The sequence below is a fragment of the Coregonus clupeaformis genome, chromosome 19, assembly GCF_020615455.1.
Source record: "Coregonus clupeaformis isolate EN_2021a chromosome 19, ASM2061545v1, whole genome shotgun sequence".
In the NCBI taxonomy this organism is placed as follows: domain Eukaryota; kingdom Metazoa; phylum Chordata; class Actinopteri; order Salmoniformes; family Salmonidae; genus Coregonus; species Coregonus clupeaformis.
The window spans coordinates 53,368,938-53,387,009 of record NC_059210.1 but is presented as its reverse complement, the minus strand read 5'-3'; the positions used below and the strand labels follow the sequence as shown (position 1 = coordinate 53,387,009).

At 43.6% G+C, this 18,072-nt stretch overlaps 1 protein-coding gene across 2 annotated transcripts in view; it reads right to left on the bottom strand.

Moving 5' to 3' along the window:
* The window catches only part of LOC121532269 (ankyrin repeat and BTB/POZ domain-containing protein BTBD11-B-like), a 112,694-nt gene that overhangs the window by 23,657 nt on the left and 70,965 nt on the right, over window positions 1-18,072 (bottom strand). For both annotated transcript variants that reach the window (XM_041838115.2, XM_041838116.2), the window contains exons 2-5: window positions 17,359-17,508; window positions 5,616-5,820; window positions 3,467-3,619; window positions 2,801-2,963 (exon numbers count right to left, since the gene is read on the bottom strand). In XM_041838115.2, the coding sequence (XP_041694049.2) occupies window positions 2,801-2,963; window positions 3,467-3,619; window positions 5,616-5,820; window positions 17,359-17,508 (671 nt within the window). The remainder of the gene's footprint in view (window positions 1-2,800; window positions 2,964-3,466; window positions 3,620-5,615; window positions 5,821-17,358; window positions 17,509-18,072) is intronic.

Here is an 18,072-nt window from a genome sequence, read left to right as displayed (position 1 = left end):
CCAAAGAACACCATACCTACTGTGAAGCATGGGGGTGGAAACATCATGCTTTGGGGCTGTTTTTCTGCAAAGGGACCAGGAAGACTGATCCGTGTAAAGGAAAGAATGAATGGGGCCATGTATCGTGAGATATTGAGTGAAAACCTCCTTCCATCAGCAAGGGCATTGAAGATGAAACGTGGCTGAGTCTTTCAGCATGACAATGATCCCAAACACACCACCCGGGCAACGAAGGAGTGGCTTCGTAAGAAGCATTTCAAGGTCCTGGAGTGGCCTAGCCAGTCTCCAGATCTCAACCCCATAGAAAATCTTTGGAGGGAGTTGAAATTCCGTGTTGCCCAGTGACAGCCCCAAAACATCACTGCTCTAGAGGAGATCTGCATGGAGGAATGGGCCAAAATACCAGCAACAGTGTGTGAAAACCTTGTGAAGACTTACAGAAAACGTTTGACCTGTGTCATTGCCAACAAAGGGTATATAACAAAGTATTGAGAAACTTTTGTTATTGACCAAATACTTATTTTCCACCATAATTTGCAAATAAATTCATTAAAAATCCTACAATGTGATTTTCTTTCCTCATTTTGTCTGTCATAGTTGACGTGTACCTATGATGAAAATTACAGGCCTCTCTCATCTTTTTAAGTGGGAGAACTTGCACAATTGGTGGCTGACTAAATACTTTTTTTCCCCACTGTATAAGCTGGAAGTAGAAGCCTACTGTAAGTGTTGTTGTCCATTAGTTTACTCCAATTAGAGGAGGGGTGGTAGGGTTAGGGGGAAATAATATAGGAAAATACACTGCTCAAAAAAATAAAGGGAACACTTAAACAACACAATGTAACTCCAAGTCAATCACACTTCTGTGAAATCAAACTGTCCACTTAGGAAGCAACACTGATTGACAATAAATTTCACATGCTGTTGTGCAAATAGAATAGACAACAGGTGGAAATTATAAGCAATTAGCAAGACACCCCCAATAAAGGACTGGTTTTGCAGGTGGTGACCACAGACCACTTCTCAGTTCCTATGCTTCCTGGCTGATGTTTTGGTCACTTTTGAATGCTGGCAGTGCTTTCACTCTAGTGGTAGCATGAGACGGAGTCTACAACCCACACAAGTGGCTCAGGTAGTGCAGCTCATCCAGGATGGCACATCAATGCGAGCTGTGGCAAGAAGGTTTGCTGTGTCTGTCAGCGTAGTGTCCAGAGCATGGAGGCGCTACCAGGAGACAGGCCAGTACATCAGGAGACGTGGAGGAGGCCGTAGGAGGGCAACAACCCAGCAGCAGGACTGCTACCTCCGCCTTTGTGCAAGGAGGAGCAGGAGGAGCACTGCCAGAGCCCTGCAAAATGACCTCCAGCAGGCCACAAATGTGCATGTGTCTGCTCAAACGGTCAGAAACAGACTCCATGAGGGTGGTATGAGGGCCCGACGTCCACAGGTGGGGGTTGTGCTTACAGCCCAACACCGTGCAGGACGTTTGGCATTTGCCAGAGAACACCAAGATAGGCAAATTCGCCACTGGCGCCCTGTGCTCTTCACAGATGAAAGCAGGTTCACACTGAGCACGTGACAGACGTGACAGAGTCTGGAGACGCCGTGGAGAACGTTCTGCTGCCTGCAACATCCTCCAGCATGACCGGTTTGGCGGTGGGTCAGTCATGGTGTGGGGTGGCATTTCTTTGGGGGGCCGCACAGCCCTCCTTGTGCTCGCCAGAGGTAGCCTGACTGCCATTAGGTTATCGAGATGAGATCCTCAGACCCCTTGTGAGACCATATGCTGGTGCGGTTGGCCCTGGGTTCCTCCTAATGCAAGACAATGCTAGACCTCATGTGGCTGGAGTGTGTCAGCAGTTCCTGCAAGAGGAAGGCATTGATGCTATGGACCGCCCGTTCCCCAGACCTGAATCCAATTGAGGACATCTGGGACATCATGTCTCGCTCCATCCACCAACGCCACGTTGCACCACAGACTGTCCAGGAGTTGGCGGATGCTTTAGTCCAGGTCTGGGAGGAGATCCCTCAGGAGACCATCCGCCACCTCATCAGGAGCATGCCCAGGCGTTGTAGGGAGGTCATACAGGCACGTGGAGGCCACACACACTACTGAGCCTCATTTTGACTTGTTTTAAGGACATTACATCAAAGTTGGATCAGCCTGTAGTGTGGTTTTCCACTTTAATTTTGAGGGTGACTCCAAATCCAGACCTCCATGGGTTGATACATTTGATTTCCATTGATCATTTTTGTGTGATTTTGTTGTCAGCACATTCAACTATGTAAAGAAAAAAGTATTTAATAATATTATTTCATTCATTCAGATCTTGGATGTGTTATTTTAGTGTTCCCTTTATTTTTTTGAGCAGTGTATATAAATATATAAATATACCCAAAAAATATATGGGGGATTGGAAATGATGCAGACAATTACACTGATAGAAGCCACAATCTATATTTTAATTTACACCCCCCCCCACCCCACTCCCACACCAAAAAAAGTTTTGGGTCAAATTGAGTTGAGAATGTGGGTGGGTGGTTGTGGGTATGGGAAGGTGTGTGTATATCCATTGAGGTGTACATGAGGCCGAAGGGGTGCATTCGTGTGTGTAAGAGTGTGAGCATCTTTGCCAGTGCTGTAAGTAACGTAAGTAAAATCCTCACATCATGTGTGATACACAGATTCAACAGGCAGTGTGTGTGTGTGTGTGTGAGAGAGAGAGAGAGAGAATGTGAGTTTTTTCATGTGTGTGCGTGCGTGCATTTGTGTGTGTGTGTATGCGTGTGTCTAACTAACCTGTTCACTCATGCTGTTGATGCCGTCAGGCCCCAGCAAATTGACAGCCTGTTTGACCAGGTCGGTCCGGCCACAGTTGAGCATACGGAAGCCCAGGTCCTGGAGGAACTTAGCCTCTGTGGATGCTGCATCCAACTTCCGGGACGCACAGAAGTCATCTGTCCTGGTAGGGAAATCACAGGAAAGGAAATCAATTAGCAGAATTTAGAGTTACAGTCAGCTCCCTATCAATCCTCTGTCATTGATTCTGGATGGAAATGATTTACGTGTTAACTGATTAGTGTCAATGTGAGGACAAAATGCTTACTGTATGAGGGTATCCTGTGTGTGTGTGTGTGTGTGTATATGAGTGTGTGAACACACGCATTCGTCCATCCCTGCGTATGTGCATGTGTGTGTCTCTGTTTGAGTTCATACTGAGCGTGTGTGTTTAGAGCCTGCATATGCGTGCCTGCGTGCCCTGTGTGTGTGTATGTAATAATAATAATAATATGCCATTTAGCAGACGCTTTTATCCGAAGCGACTTACAGTCATGCGTGCATACATTTGTGTATGGGTGGTCCCGGGGATCGAACCCACTACCTTGGCGTTACAAGCGCCGTGCTCTACCAGCTGAGCTACAGAGGACCTATGTGTGTGTGTGTGTGTGTGTTTCCATGCCGTACTTGAGCTGGCGTGGTTCGCAGTCCACCCCTGGCAGCAGCAGCCTGGCGGCCTGCCGGACATCATCACTGTCCACTGAGAAGCTGCGGCGGTGCTCTGCGTGGGCCACCGACACTCTGAGCCACTCCATCAGAGGAGGCAGAACCAGGAACGGCCTGCAGGGGGAGACACACACACAGGAGTCATCAATATCAGCTATGGACTGAATGGTACAGGTAGAAGTTGTCTGGTTTCGGTACAACTTAGCTTACAGAAATTAGAACCATTACCATTCAAAGGATCGGGGGTGGGGGGACGCAAAACTTACTTGAGACCTGTGTTTTAGAGCAAAGCTATGCTATTCCTCCTTCTCCTTTATTCAGAGACCCTAACAGCTGGTTCCCATTTCACTAACAATTGTATTTGTTCCTTAGAGGATGGAAACAAATATTAATATGTATCTGCACCTGTTTGTCATTATTATTAATATGAATATACATGTAATGTTAATGTTGAATAATATTGATGTGACTCTCTAGGTCACTGCTTGATATCTCATACAGGATTGTTCAATGTCTTGAATGTCCTTGACCCCAGCTTCAATCCTTTAACTGTAATAGCTATATGTCACATCAATCTGTCATTCATCAATGCTATTCTAGCCTGAGGGAGAATCCTGCTCTTTAGTGATTCAAGGTTTCATCACTGCACAAATACAAATTACTCTCTTCAAAGACATGGGAAACATGTGACCTTGAGGCATTATGAAGTAATTTGTACCCGTGTTTTCAAAAGATTACATTATCTTTGAAGACTCACAATTAAGCATAGACCTAGCCAAGGTTTTAAAACGTGATTGGAATCACACAGCTTTCCCAATTCTGCTCTACAAATCTGCTCGTTAGGAACCTTTCTTCGCGGACCGCAGAGCTGAAGCAGACTGGGGAAAAGAAACCTGGGGGACACATTAGCCGTTAGCTCTCCATTACATGGCAGTAAAGTATGGAGCCACGGAGGAAGCCTGCTCATAATCAACTGTCAGCTTTTTTACCCACTTCCCCTTCCCCTGACAGGGGTTTCCACATAGCCTGTGGACATACTGGGCCAGTGAGGTTATATAATGTATAGAGATAATGTACAGGAGTTTTTCCTCACCATGTGACCTGGCCAGGAAAAACAATGTAGATAGATAACTATTTGCCATAAAGTCATCTAACACAGAATTACTGAAAAATATATTGCGTAGAACTGCAGAAGGAAAAATGTATGTTCTTGAATTTGATATACCCAGAGGGTATATCTGAGCCAAAATGGTTCAAATGACGTCAGTTTCCCAGTTTTCCCGCAGGGTAAGAGTTTGATCAAATTCTAAAGGCAGGGACACACTGGTAGCGTTTGCCGGCCGAGACTATTTAGCACATCTGAACAGAGTTGCCAGCCGTAATTTGCAAACAGAGCGCGAACCGATTTTACATGTAGAATCGCGCAAAAATTTTGGCAGTCAGTCCCTAAAACACACTGCGCCAAATGAACAGCAAACAAACGTCAAACGAACGGCAGATGAACGGCTTCCTTTAGGGGAGCGCACTAAAACATGGACTCAATACATTCTAAAACACGGACTCCATACATTCTAAAACATGGACTCCATACATTCTAAAACATGGACTCCATACAGCCTCTAACTTGTATTGAACTGTAATGACTATGTTAGTGACACCAACTGAATCAAAGCCATCAACTTTGACTGTGCACGTGTGGATATGAGTCTGTTTCAAAAGTCATTTCCTGCTGTTTTCCCACACAGGTTATTGTTAGGGCTTACTATAACTTAACAAGCTGTCAATTGACTCCATTTCCATTGAACCAATAGACATATTATTCCTCTATAGGAAAACATCTGGTTTAAGGATGTGGGGGAGACTTTGGAGGTTTGTTAAAACTGAATACAGGAGGTGTGTGTGGCGTACTTCAGAATGGCTTTGGTTCACTATAGAATTAAATTACTACCATAATATTTGTTTCAATACCTATCTGATCAAAGGATGAATGTGGAGGTTCAGTATAGGACAGAGATTCTCTTGAGCTGTGAATCATAACTGTCTATCTACAGCGTCAACGTAGAGATTTACCATATATATAAAAGTCTCCTTTGAGGTGTGTGTGTGTTACCTTTCTGTCTGCAGGGTAACCTTAGAGGGTTCTACGTTTGGGTTCTCCCATTCCATCTGGGGACAGTGCATGAAGTAGCAGAGGGTGTAGAGCGCCTCAGGCTCCCAGTGTACTGGGCTGCTCTTCTGGTGGATGGGCGTCCCATTGCTGTGGTTCTTCACATGCAGCGGCTGGAGGTGGTGCATGGCCCGGGAGACCAGGTCACCTGCAGGACACAATGAAAAGAGGGGTGGGGTTACGCACAAAATAATATCAGGAGCTGGACAAAAATAAGGTCATAGAGAAATAGAGGGAATGTCCACTTGGTTTCACACGCACACACACGCACACTGTCAGGGGAGATAGATATTATAGAGAATGTCTAGACCCCATGGTGAAGACACATAAACACAGACAGACAGACAGACACAGACAGACAGGGTTCATCACCATCCTCTCTAAAGGAGCTTCCGTCGAGGAAAAGCATAGCCACAACTGGTTTCTATGAAATGTGAATATTTATTAACATAATACTCTCCTTGCTATTTCCCCCTGCTCTGCATAATCCTCCAGTACTTTGAGGTCATGCTGTTGCACTCAAACTCTCTGCTTGAAAGGATTTCCTCATAAAATGTGAATATTCTCCAGATGCTTCAAATGGCATGCAAACACTCTTTGGCAAAAACTGTTCTCCACAAACTTTTTACTGAGCTGAAAGGGACAGGACATATTGCCTTCGAATTGCCTTGCAGACCTGGAAGCCAGACAACGAGACAGCTGGGCCCAACTAGAATCCCACTGAGACACAGTAAAACTGAACATGAGGGTTTTTCAAAAGGCTGCAGTTTTATGCTATCTCATAGACAAAACGAGTATCAGTCCTCACCCTATTTCTACTGTATAGAGCAGAAAAGCACATCTTGTCTATATGACGTCATTACTATACATTAGAAACATAATGCAGATTGTTCTGCGTCTCTATCACAGCATGACATTCTGAAAGTCCTGAGCCCTATCAGTCCGTACACTTTTGTTACTGTGCATATAACTGAAAAACACTTATTGTCTATATAACCTTATTATGCATCGAACACACACATTATTTTTTGTTCTTGTATTGTTTGTATATCGTTGTAATTTAAATTTGTGTGACTGTCCTTGAGTAACAGTGTATCAGTGTTTTGTTACTTGTCATGTTTTGTATTTTTTGTGGACCCTAGGAAGAGCAGCTGCTGATTCTGCAAAAACTAATGGGGATCCAAATAAACACACGCATATCGTCCTGATATAGAATGACAACGTGCTAGTTTGTCAGTCAAGTAATAGAGTTATATTGTAATGGAACATTCCATTGGTTTCACATTCACACATAGGGGTCTGTTTCACAATCACAACACATTGCATTCAATTAAAGACTAAACAGTGGTCTTTCAGAGAGATCTATTTCTCACCAAACTCATTCAGTGGAAACGAAACTGCAAGCACTCGTACCAATAAATGGATGAGTCTATGGGGACAGTTATTCACAGAGACAAATGTTTTGTTTACCATTATAATTGTGTGGCTTGCCTGCTGCCAAGATTCCATTTTGCCTTGACAATGAGAGAAGGGCACATGTGGAGGCATGACTAAAAGGAAGGAATTGGATGCTTGGAATCAACAGGCTATCTTTCAGACAGCAGACCTGGGAGATGTCAGTGCTCGACTGATAAGAGAAACAGTGCAGCATTGTATGGAACAGTATGATGCAATGCAAAGAACAGAGTGGGCTAGCGGATCTGATGAAAACAAACAACAACCACCACACACTGGCAATTCAGATGTATAATTGAGACCCTATAGCCTTGACACTGCCGCACACACGTTGCCCACACATTACACATTCATGCACAAAGCATGCATGCACAAAAGGATGCATGTACGAAAGCGCACACACACACACGCACACACACACGCACGCACACTACACCCCCCCCTACACTAATTGTACCAAAGGGAGTACAATACAGTGTGATGACAGTGTAATAGTGCCCTAATTAAGAAGTGGAAGGAGGGTGGAGGTGGGACTGAGGCAGGCAGCTCAGGGTGATGGGATAACAGCCATCCTCATCTCTTATTGATGTTGGCCTGTCACATTTCCTGGAGTGGGGTGTCGGGCAGGCAGGCAGGCAGCCGTCAGGCTGAGGAGTGAGATTACTAAACACAACAAGCCAACAGCAACACTCACGGCCACAGAACTGTGCCTTTCTCTACACAAGACAATGAGTTTCTTCTGAAGTATAGAAAACAACCACTGATCCATTACAGATGGAAATAATAGAAATAGGAGAAACTGCTAGCTTTGTCATGTCTTCTAATAAAAGCTCTCATGTCACCATGGATACTGGACTGGACAGTGCTTTGTGTAGCCATCACTAGCACATTAGAGGCTGCTGCTGCCTGTTGAAATCACTGGCCACTTTAAGAAATGGAACACTAGTCACTTTAATAATGTTTACAGTCACCTTAATAATGTTTACATATCTTGCACTACTCATCTCATATGTATATACTGCATTCTAATCTATAATATTCTACTGTATCTTAGTCCATGCCGCTCTGTCATTGTCATTGCTTGTCCATATATGTATATTTTCTTAAATTCCATTCCTTACTAGTTTTGTCTGTATTAGGTATATGTTGTGAAATTGCTAGATATTACATGTTAGATATTACTGCACTGTCAGAGCTAAGAAGCACAAGCATTTCGCTACACCTGCTATAACATCTGCTAAACATGTGTATGTGACAAATCAAATTTGATTTGATTTGAATTGATCTGTTAGCCATATAGCTCATAATGGTGGCGAGGAGGAAAGTGAGCCATTTAAGAGCTAGTCTACAATGCCATTAGTCTATTCATGGATTCAAGCTACTGCTACTCAATATCTCATCCCACCTAGCTCATTCTTTCCAGCAACAGTGAGCACAGAAGTAGGAGACAGACTGGCATGATAGCTCTAGTCTTTGGGTATGCATCTTAAGTATAATGTATTTTTAAAGTGTTCAACAGGGCACCATCCGCTTTGTCTACAGGCTCTACATGGTTATCAAAAGATAATCTCCTAAAACCTGTTCACTGTTGCAAGGAGCTGGGTTCTCGTCTAGTTCTGTTTCTCAGGAGTTATTTACAAGGGGGATTTAGGAGTGTTGGCACCTTAGGGGTGAGTTAGCAGCTATTCAGTGCCCACATAACAGCCAAGCGTTCATTAGAGTGTGATGTGTAATGACTGTTTAATGGGGTAGAGGCTGAGTTCGTCTCACTGGAGCCATGACCAAACATTTACCGGTAGATAGAAATAGAAGAGGTATTAGAAATGTTTTGTATACAACTTCTTATCATATCTGGTCTTTGCAGTTGGAGAATGTGTAGTGTAGTGCACAGAATTGCACAGGTGAAGTCACATCTATTTGGACTTTGATTTGCTGCCGATCAGCCATGATCGTGTTTAATTGTGAGTGGCCTGTGTAGATCCAGGACGTTTCTCTCCATGACAGAAGCAGAGGAACATAGCAGGTTAAACTGTGGGTTTGATTAGCCAGAATCAAAAAACACATTCAGTAAAGTAAATCAGACCTAATCATCATAGATTATCCAAGTCATCATGCTGTACCACCACCACTAACGGTACATCACAAACTACAGTTCTTCCTTAATGTCCTTGGGCTGAGGAGTCATACTGCAGGCTTGGAGAGGGAACAGGGTGACCTAGCACTGGCCCTGTCTATGAATCCCTCAGAGACCTAAACCACCATGCCACAGTGCTATAGAGTAGTGCATGCAGCTGAATGCAAACACACACACACCAAATTCCTGTTGCAGGAGAGTGGATAGAAGCACACACACTGCACTGAGTGCAAGCAGAAAGGGATCTGGGACATACATTCCCACATGTGTTTATCTTAACCAACAGATGGTTCTGCATATTGCAGATCAAAATAAGGTTAAAAGAAAAGAGAGGGGTGATTGCTATCTTGACAGTACAGCTGATAAACACATTGATGTAATCAAGATGAAAATTCGGTGGTTATCTCTGTCTGTATTTAAAGTAAAGGAAGAATGACAGAACATTCTCAGTCAGAGCAACCTTCAGTGCTCACATGAAAAATCCTACAGTGCAATGACGCTCTGCTGTCAAAACGATTTCCTTCAGGGACCTACAGTATATGTAGTAGTGAGTCCACTGCTGATGTCTTGGCTTTGCATTCAGCAGCATACCCCTCTCCCTTTTTATCTCAGAGAGCTCCTTTGTCCCACCCCCCATACACGCGGAGACTGGCTCAATCGGTACCTCCAGTGATGCTATCTCTTTCATCGTTACCCAATGCTTAGGTGTACCCCCACTGTACTCATATCCTTACATATCCTTGTCTGTACATAATGCCCTGAATCTATTCTACAACGCCCAGAAATCTGCCCCTTTTATTCTCTGTATCCAATGCACTAGAAGGCCAGTTCTTAAAGCCTTTAGCCGTATGCTTACTCTATTCCTCCTCTGTTCCTTTTATGATGTAGAGGTTAACCCAGGCCCTGTAGCCCCCAGTTTCACTCCTACTCCCCAGGCGCTATCATTTGTTGACTTCTGTAACCGTAAAAGCCTTGGTTTCTTGCATGTTAACATCAGAAGCCTCCTCCCCAAGTTTGAGTTATTCACTGCGTTAGCACACTCTGCCAACCCTGATGTTCTAGCAGTGTCTGAATCCTGGCTTAGGAAGGCCACCAAAAATTCAGAAATGTCCATCCCGAATTACAAAATTTTTGTGAATTGCTTACCCACCATCTATCCTCAGAGTTCGTACTGCTTGGTGACCTAAACTGGGATATGCTTAACACCCCGGCCGTCCTACAATCTAACTAGATGCCGTCAATCTCACACAAATTATCAAGGAACCTACCAGGTACAACCCTAAATCCGTAAACATGGGTACCCTCATAGATATCATCCTGACTAATTTACCCTCTAAATACACCTCCGCTGTCTTCAACCAGGATCTCAGCGATCACTGCCTCATTGCCTGCGTCTGTAATGGGTCCGCGGTCAAACGACCACCCCTCATCACTGTCAAACGCTCCTTAAAACACTTCAGCGAGCAGGCCTTTCTAATTGACCTGGCCCGGGTATCCTGGATGGATTTTGACCTCATTCCCTCAGTAGAGGATGCCTGTTTGTTCTTTAAAAGTGCTTTCCTCGCCATCTTAAATAAGCATGCCCCATTCAAAAAATGCAGAACTAAGAACAGATATAGCCTCTGGTTCACCCCAGACTTGACTGCCCTTGACCAGCACAAAAACATTCTGTGGCGTACTGCATTAGCATGGAACAGCCCCCGCGATATGCAACTTTTCAGGGAAGTCAGGAACCAATATACACAATCAGTTAGGAAAGCAAAGGCTAGCTTTTTCAAACAGAAATGTGCATCCTGTAGCACTAACTCCAAAAAGTTTTGGGACACTGTAAAGTCCATGGAGAATAAGAGCACCTCCTCCAAGCTGCCCACTGCACTGAGGCAAGGAAACACTGTCACCACCGATAAAGCTACGATAATCGAGAATTTCAATAAGCATTTTGCTACGGCTGGCCATGCTTTCCACCTGGCTACCCCTACCCCGGCCACCAGCTCTGCACCCTCCGCTGAAACTTGCCCATGTGTAGTGATGAGTGCACTCAGAGTTCGCTCTGGGCATTCGTAAATCAGAATATTGTCAGATTGTCAGTTCGTAAATTCATCTTGCATTCGTTTTGCTCTTGGAGCGTTCAGAGCCACACTGGCCGCTCTGGCCGAGGAGTAGGGTTGAATAGGAGTCAAGCACTCAAGCTAACTGGCTAAAGTTGGCTAGCTTGCTAGCTACTTCCAGACACAAATCAGAGAACACCTCACTCTGACCATTTTACTCACCTTAGCAGAGCTGGTTAGGCTGTTTTCATGTTATCTAGAGTGTTGGTGACTAACTGTGCTGATGGCAACAATTTCATTACGTTTTTTTGCCGACGTTTACTGACAACGGTCATTTTCAACGGGTGTTGCTCATTCGTAAATGCATCAGTTATTCTGCGCTCTGGCACACTCAGACGAGAGTGCTCTGAAATCGGTGTAGATAGCCAGAGTGAATGTACGAACGCACCCTATATATATGGCTCTCGGTAGAATTTCGTAATTTAGAATGTTTGGTTAATAAGAGCCAGTGTTTATTTAAGCCCATTGCGATGGCAATTGTAAAAAAAAAATTCAAACGATATCAAAATTATATACAGCATGTTTGAATGCAGAACGCTTGGTTGGAACTCAGTTTTGGTGGCAATAACCTCAAGTCTTGCTGTGGAGCTTGTGCTCTGCTATCCAAGATTATCCATTTGTCAACATGGCCATCTACATTAAGCGAATCAACCAGTATGTACCATGGAGGGGACAGGGACACCAGTATCTTCCTGGCCTGGAGGTCTTACCCCCACGGAAGCCTACCTCAACCCCATGAAGCCCACTCTCTCAGGCCTCTGCTACAGGGATGGGAGGCAGTTGTGCACCTCAGCCTGAGTTCACTACTCACACAGTAAGAGTCCCTTTCTGCCAACCCTACTATCTACACTGTTAACCTCTTAAGGATCTGACCCTTTTTTTCCATTTTCGCCAAAAATGACATACTCCAATCTAACTGCCTGTAGCTCAGGACCTGAAGCAAGGATATGCATATACTTGATACCATTTGAAAGGAAACACTTTGAAGTTTGTAGAAATGTGAAATTAATGTAGGAGAATATAACACATTAGATCTGGTAAAAGATAATACAAACAAAAAAACCTGCATTTAAAATAAATTGATAAAATGTTTTTATCATCTTTGAAATGCAAGAGAAAGGCCACAATATAATATTGAAGTTTATGTGCAATTTAGATTTTGGCCACTGAATAGCAGCAGTGTGTGTGCAAAATTTCTGATTGATCCAGTGAAGCATTGCAATACTGGACTATTTTGCCGAATTGGTCAATTGATACATTTTCAAGTACATAACTATAGAGAACATACAACAATTATATGGAAATACAAAATGTAAGTTTACACACTCCCAGGAATGTCATACATGATGGATCATTAGCTTATACACTAACTTTCACACATGTAGATGGCCGGGCGGGGTGAGTGTGGAGCCAGAGACAGCAAGGAATATAAAAATGGATTTTATCAAACAAAACTATGCTACATTTTACCTCTGGGACCCTCAAGATGACAAATCAGAGCAAGATTACTGAATGTAAGTACATTATTTACCTTCAGAGGTGAATGTATCAAACCAGTTGCCGTGATAATTTTGTTGTTGTTGTGCACTCTCCTCAAACAATAGCAGGGTATTTGTTCACTGTAATAGCTACTGTAAATTGGACAGTGCAGTTAGATTAACAAGAATGTAAGCTTTCTGCCCATATAAGACATGTCTATGTCCTGGAAAGTTTGCTGTTACTTACAACGGTCATGCTAATCACATTAGCGCATGTTAGCTCAACAGTCCCATATACTGGACACCGATCCCGTAGAGGTTAAAACTATAATTGTCTGAAAACAAAATCTCCAATCTTTTCATGAAATCATGTTTTCCAGCCTGCTGCCTCTACCTGGCGTGATGCCTCAGTGCAGTTGGCCGCCCAGTCTCTCTCTGAGTTCTCCAATTGTGAGAAGCACTGGGAGGACCAGTGCAGACAGATAGCTGGGACCCAGTACTATTACAAACAGCTCCTGTCTGAGAAGCAGAAATGGCTTCTGGCCTGCTACCTCAAGGAGATGAGGTGCATCAATAAGTTCTACAAGAGGCGAAGAGGGGCTTGGGCTGAGAGTGAGGACACTGAGGAAGAGGTGAAGCCTCCACAGGGCAGGCAGCATGTGAGCTCTGAGGACCAGGTGGTGTCGGAGTTGGCTGTGGCCTTTGGCTTCCTGTCTCTCTCAGATTGACAACTCAACCTCCCTCTGTAAATGGACTGTGCCCATAATTCAATGACTTACTTTGTAGAAGTAGTAGTAAGATAAGATAATTATAATAAGATGGGGATGGTCATTATGGTAAGTTTGATGTGGAGATTAAAATATCTGTGTTCAGATTTGAGTCCTGATCCAAATTGTTTCTGCTTCAAAATGAACTAACCATCTCATTTGTACCTAAACATCAGACAATGTGCTCCAATAAGGACCACACATTATATGAACATAAAACTGTTTTTCTGGTGGTGTAGAAAGCAATTACTGAAGTCATAATTTTGGCTTTATTTCCTGAGGTACTTTTCTCCTAGTGGTTGCTTCTATAGATTTCTATATGAAAATAGCCTGTGTGCTGAGTATAGGATATCCTCAGCTGTCCGCTATTGACATTCCCAAGAATAGAATGAGGCCATTGCTGTAAATGTACAGAATTACATGATCAATTTCTCTCTACTTCAGAGGAGGATTTTACCTAATTTAATCTCTGATTGACTGATGATGATTCTCTGAGGTATTGTTGAATCATGTCAGAGATGAAGGCCCGTTTTGTGGGCACTTTGACAGACTGCCGTTACAAATACTCTAATCTGGCATTTAACAGAAAATAAATGACACTATTAACAAAGCAGAAATATCAATAACTCTAAAATGGACATCTAAACGCCATTGGAAAAACACTATACCTGGGATATGCAAATTGGCTGTGCTGCAGTTTAGCTACATTTAAACTAATCTCTCAATTTAATTTGCCAGATTTCTTATCATCTGTCTTTATTCTCTCTCTCTCTCTCTCTCTCTCTCTCTCTCGCTCTCTCGCTCTCTCTCTCTCTCTCTCTCTGACAGTCTGATAGCTAGTCCGTTGTTGACGTTTCTGCTTTTCTTCATAATTCATTCTGTAGTTTGAACTTTGCACATATGCGTTCACGTCATCCGGCAAATTTAGAAGATAAACTTCCTGCGTTGATATTACCTTTGGAAATAAGCTTGCGAGGCATCGAGAGGCATCCTTGGCCGCTACAGCTGTGTCACTGTATTTGCAGTGTCAACACAGTTGGATGAGTCCCAGAGTGACCCCATCAATATTCCATGTACAGACCACTGATGATGTAACTTAGCGCTCTGTATGCCTGGGCCTGGGACTCCATTTTGATCCAGATGAGAATTGGATCAGTGTTTATTCTGATGATAAGTGTTGACACTGGACACACAGGGTGCTTTGGGTCGCTCATCGTGTCAGATGCAATAATATTGGCCAAACGTCAACATAACATCTGAAAGAGACAGTATTAGAGACCTCACGTCTGAAAGAGACAGCATTAGAGACCTCACGTCTGAAAGAGACAGCATTAGAGACCTCACGTCTGAAAGAGACAGCATTAGAGACCTCACGTCTGAAAGAGACAGCATTAGAGACCTCACGTCTGAAAGAGACATCATTAGAGACCTCACGTCTGAAAGAGACAGCATTAGAGACCTCACATCTGAAAGAGACATCATTAGAGACCTCACGTTTGAAAGAGACATCATTAGAGACCTCACGTCTGAAAGAGACATCATTAGAGACCTCACGTCTGAAAGAGACATCATTAGAGACCTCACGTCTGAAAGAGACATCATTAGAGACCTCACGTCTGAAAGAGACAGCATTAGAGCCTTTCTATTAATATGTGTTGCTGTCTTAGAATGACATTGCTCTGTGTATCTACACTGACTAGACTAGAGGCTTCAGCACTTCTGGACATCACAGGTCGTTTCTTGGTTAGTCAGCTGAAATGAGCTGAGGACACAAACGCAACCACACTCCCAGACTGAACTGTGTGTCTCTTCAAATGAAGGGCCCACTCACTCACCCAAAAATGGCCCTAACGAAATGTCATAGGAAGAGATACAGTACTGTGTATGGGCCTAAGAGCATTATAGAAGAGCTCAATATATTCTCAAGTGGAAGAGGTTTTCACAAAAACATACATGTAGAGTGCATTCGGAAAGAATTTAGACCCTTTCCCTTTTTCCACATGTTGTTACGTTACAGCCTTATTCTAAAAAAAAAAAAAAAATGTATGTCCTCATCAATCTACACACAATACCCCATAATGACAAAGTGAAAACAGGTTTTTAGACATGACAAATAAAAAACAGAAATACCTTATTTAAGTAAGTATTCAGACCCTTTGCTATGAGACTCGAAATAGAGCTCAGGTGCATCCTGTTTCCATTGATCATCCTTGAGATGTTTCTACAGCCTGATTGGAGTCCACCTGTGGTAAATTCAGTTGATTGGACATAATTTGGAAAGGCACACACCTGTCTATATAAGGTCCCGCAGTTGACAGTGCATGTCAGAGCAAAAACCAAGCCATGAGGTTGAAGGAATTGTCTGTAGAGCTCCGAGAGGATTGTGTCGAGGCACAGATCTGGGGAAGGGTATCAAAACATTTCTGCAGCATTGAAGGTCCCCAAGAACACAGTGGCCTCCATCATTCTTAAATGGAACAAGTTTGGAACCACCAAGACTCTTTCTAGAGCTGGCCGCCCGGCCAAACTGAGCAATCGGGGGAGAAGGGCCTTGGTAAGGGATGTGACCAAGAACCCGATGGTCACTCTGACAGAGCTCCAGGACTGGGAGACTAGTCAGGATCGAGGGAAAGATTAACAGAGCAAAGTACAGAGAGATCCTTGATGAAAACCTGCTCCAGAGCGCTCAAGACCTCAGACTGGGGAGAAGGTTCACCTTCCAACAGGACAACGACCCTAAGCACACGGCCAAGACAACGCAAGAGTGGCTTCGGGACAAGTCTCTGAATGTCCTTGAGTGGACCAGCCAGAGCCCGGACTTGAACCCGATCGAACATCTCTGGAGAGACCTGAAAATAGCTGTGCAGTGACGCTCCCCATCCAACCTGACAGAGCTTGAGAGGATCTGCAGAGAACAATTGGAGAAACTCCCCAAATACAGGTGTGCCAAGTTTGTAGCATCATACCCAAGAAGACTCGAGGCTGTAATCACTGCCAAAGGTGCTTCAACAAAGTACTGAGTAAAGGGTCTGAATACTTATGTAAATGAAATGTATTTTACAAACATATATACATATTTGCACAAATTTATAAAAATCTGTTTTTGCTTTGTCATTATGGGGTATTGTATGTAGATTGATGAGGGGGAAAAAACTATTTAATAAATTTTAGAATAAGGCTGTAACGTAACAAAATGTGGAAAGAGTCAATCGGTCTGAATACTTTCCGAATGCACTGTATATTAATTTACCAGGTTTGTTGCAAGGACCTGGGGAACAGTTGCAGTAGTTTTTCCACAGAATATCTACAGTACATCAGTCCACTTCCAACAGATGTCAACATGGGGAAAGAAGACAGATGTTTCATAGTGATCCTAGAACTCCCTGAAAGGCTGTAGGTGAAGCAGAATACCTCGCTGCCGTCCTGATCCTTCAAGCATATGTAAATCTATTCATAGAAATGTATTCACCATTCAAACACCTCCTTAAATTGTTTGAATAATGGATCGATTTGGAATTCTCTGCCATTGACCTCGTTATCAGGACTTCTGGGGTACATGTTAATCTTGGAAGGCAAATCATATGGATGCTTCAGGTGAAATTGATCTGTCGGGTTAAAAAGAGACCTGCGTGGGCTTACTCTAACACACACACACACACACAGCCTATGTACAAAGGCAGTGTAAAAACCCAATCTGTGTGCCACTGTATAATATATACTGTATGTCTGTCTAAGTATACTCACTGAGTTCCGAGATGCTGCCCACCCGTGTGGCTAGCAGGCACTGCTCGATGGAGCGCAGCTCCGACTGACTGTAGGAGTGGCCCTCCCCACTCTTCCCTGACCGCTGCTGGTCCCGATGCAGAGTCAGGCTCTCTGGTAGGCTGAGCACACCTGGAGGAGGGAGAGAGGCAGAGGGGGGAGATAGAGAGTAAAGAAACAGGTGGTTATGAGCAGACCAATGTGTAAACACAGTAAACAGACTCACGATGGACCCTTACTGGATAATAAAATGTAAAATAAGTGAAAAGTAACAATAATCATAATACAGCATGAGTGGGTTCTTTTTTACTGAGGAGAAGTGACTTTTCCATTGCAGGAAAGCTTGATGTTCATTAGATATGTTGGTTTGTACTGCACTGCAACAGGTGAACGGTTTGGCCCTAAAGCTCATGGTCAGCCATCTTTGTGGAGGGGACATTGAGGAGTGCAAGTTGTTTACTGTATTGTGTTTCTGTCTACACAAGCAATCACTGTGTGTGAGGAACAATGCCTGGCCGTCTCTGTCGGTGAGCTAGGGTGTAATCGTTTGTTGTTTACAAGTTGAGGCATTGGAACAGGGACAGGATACTTAATCCCCTCAATTTCAGAAATGTCCCATTTGACTGCCTGTGTTTCATAGAGCATTATTGCTTAGCGATAAATAAATAAATATATATATGATTTGTGACGATGTGG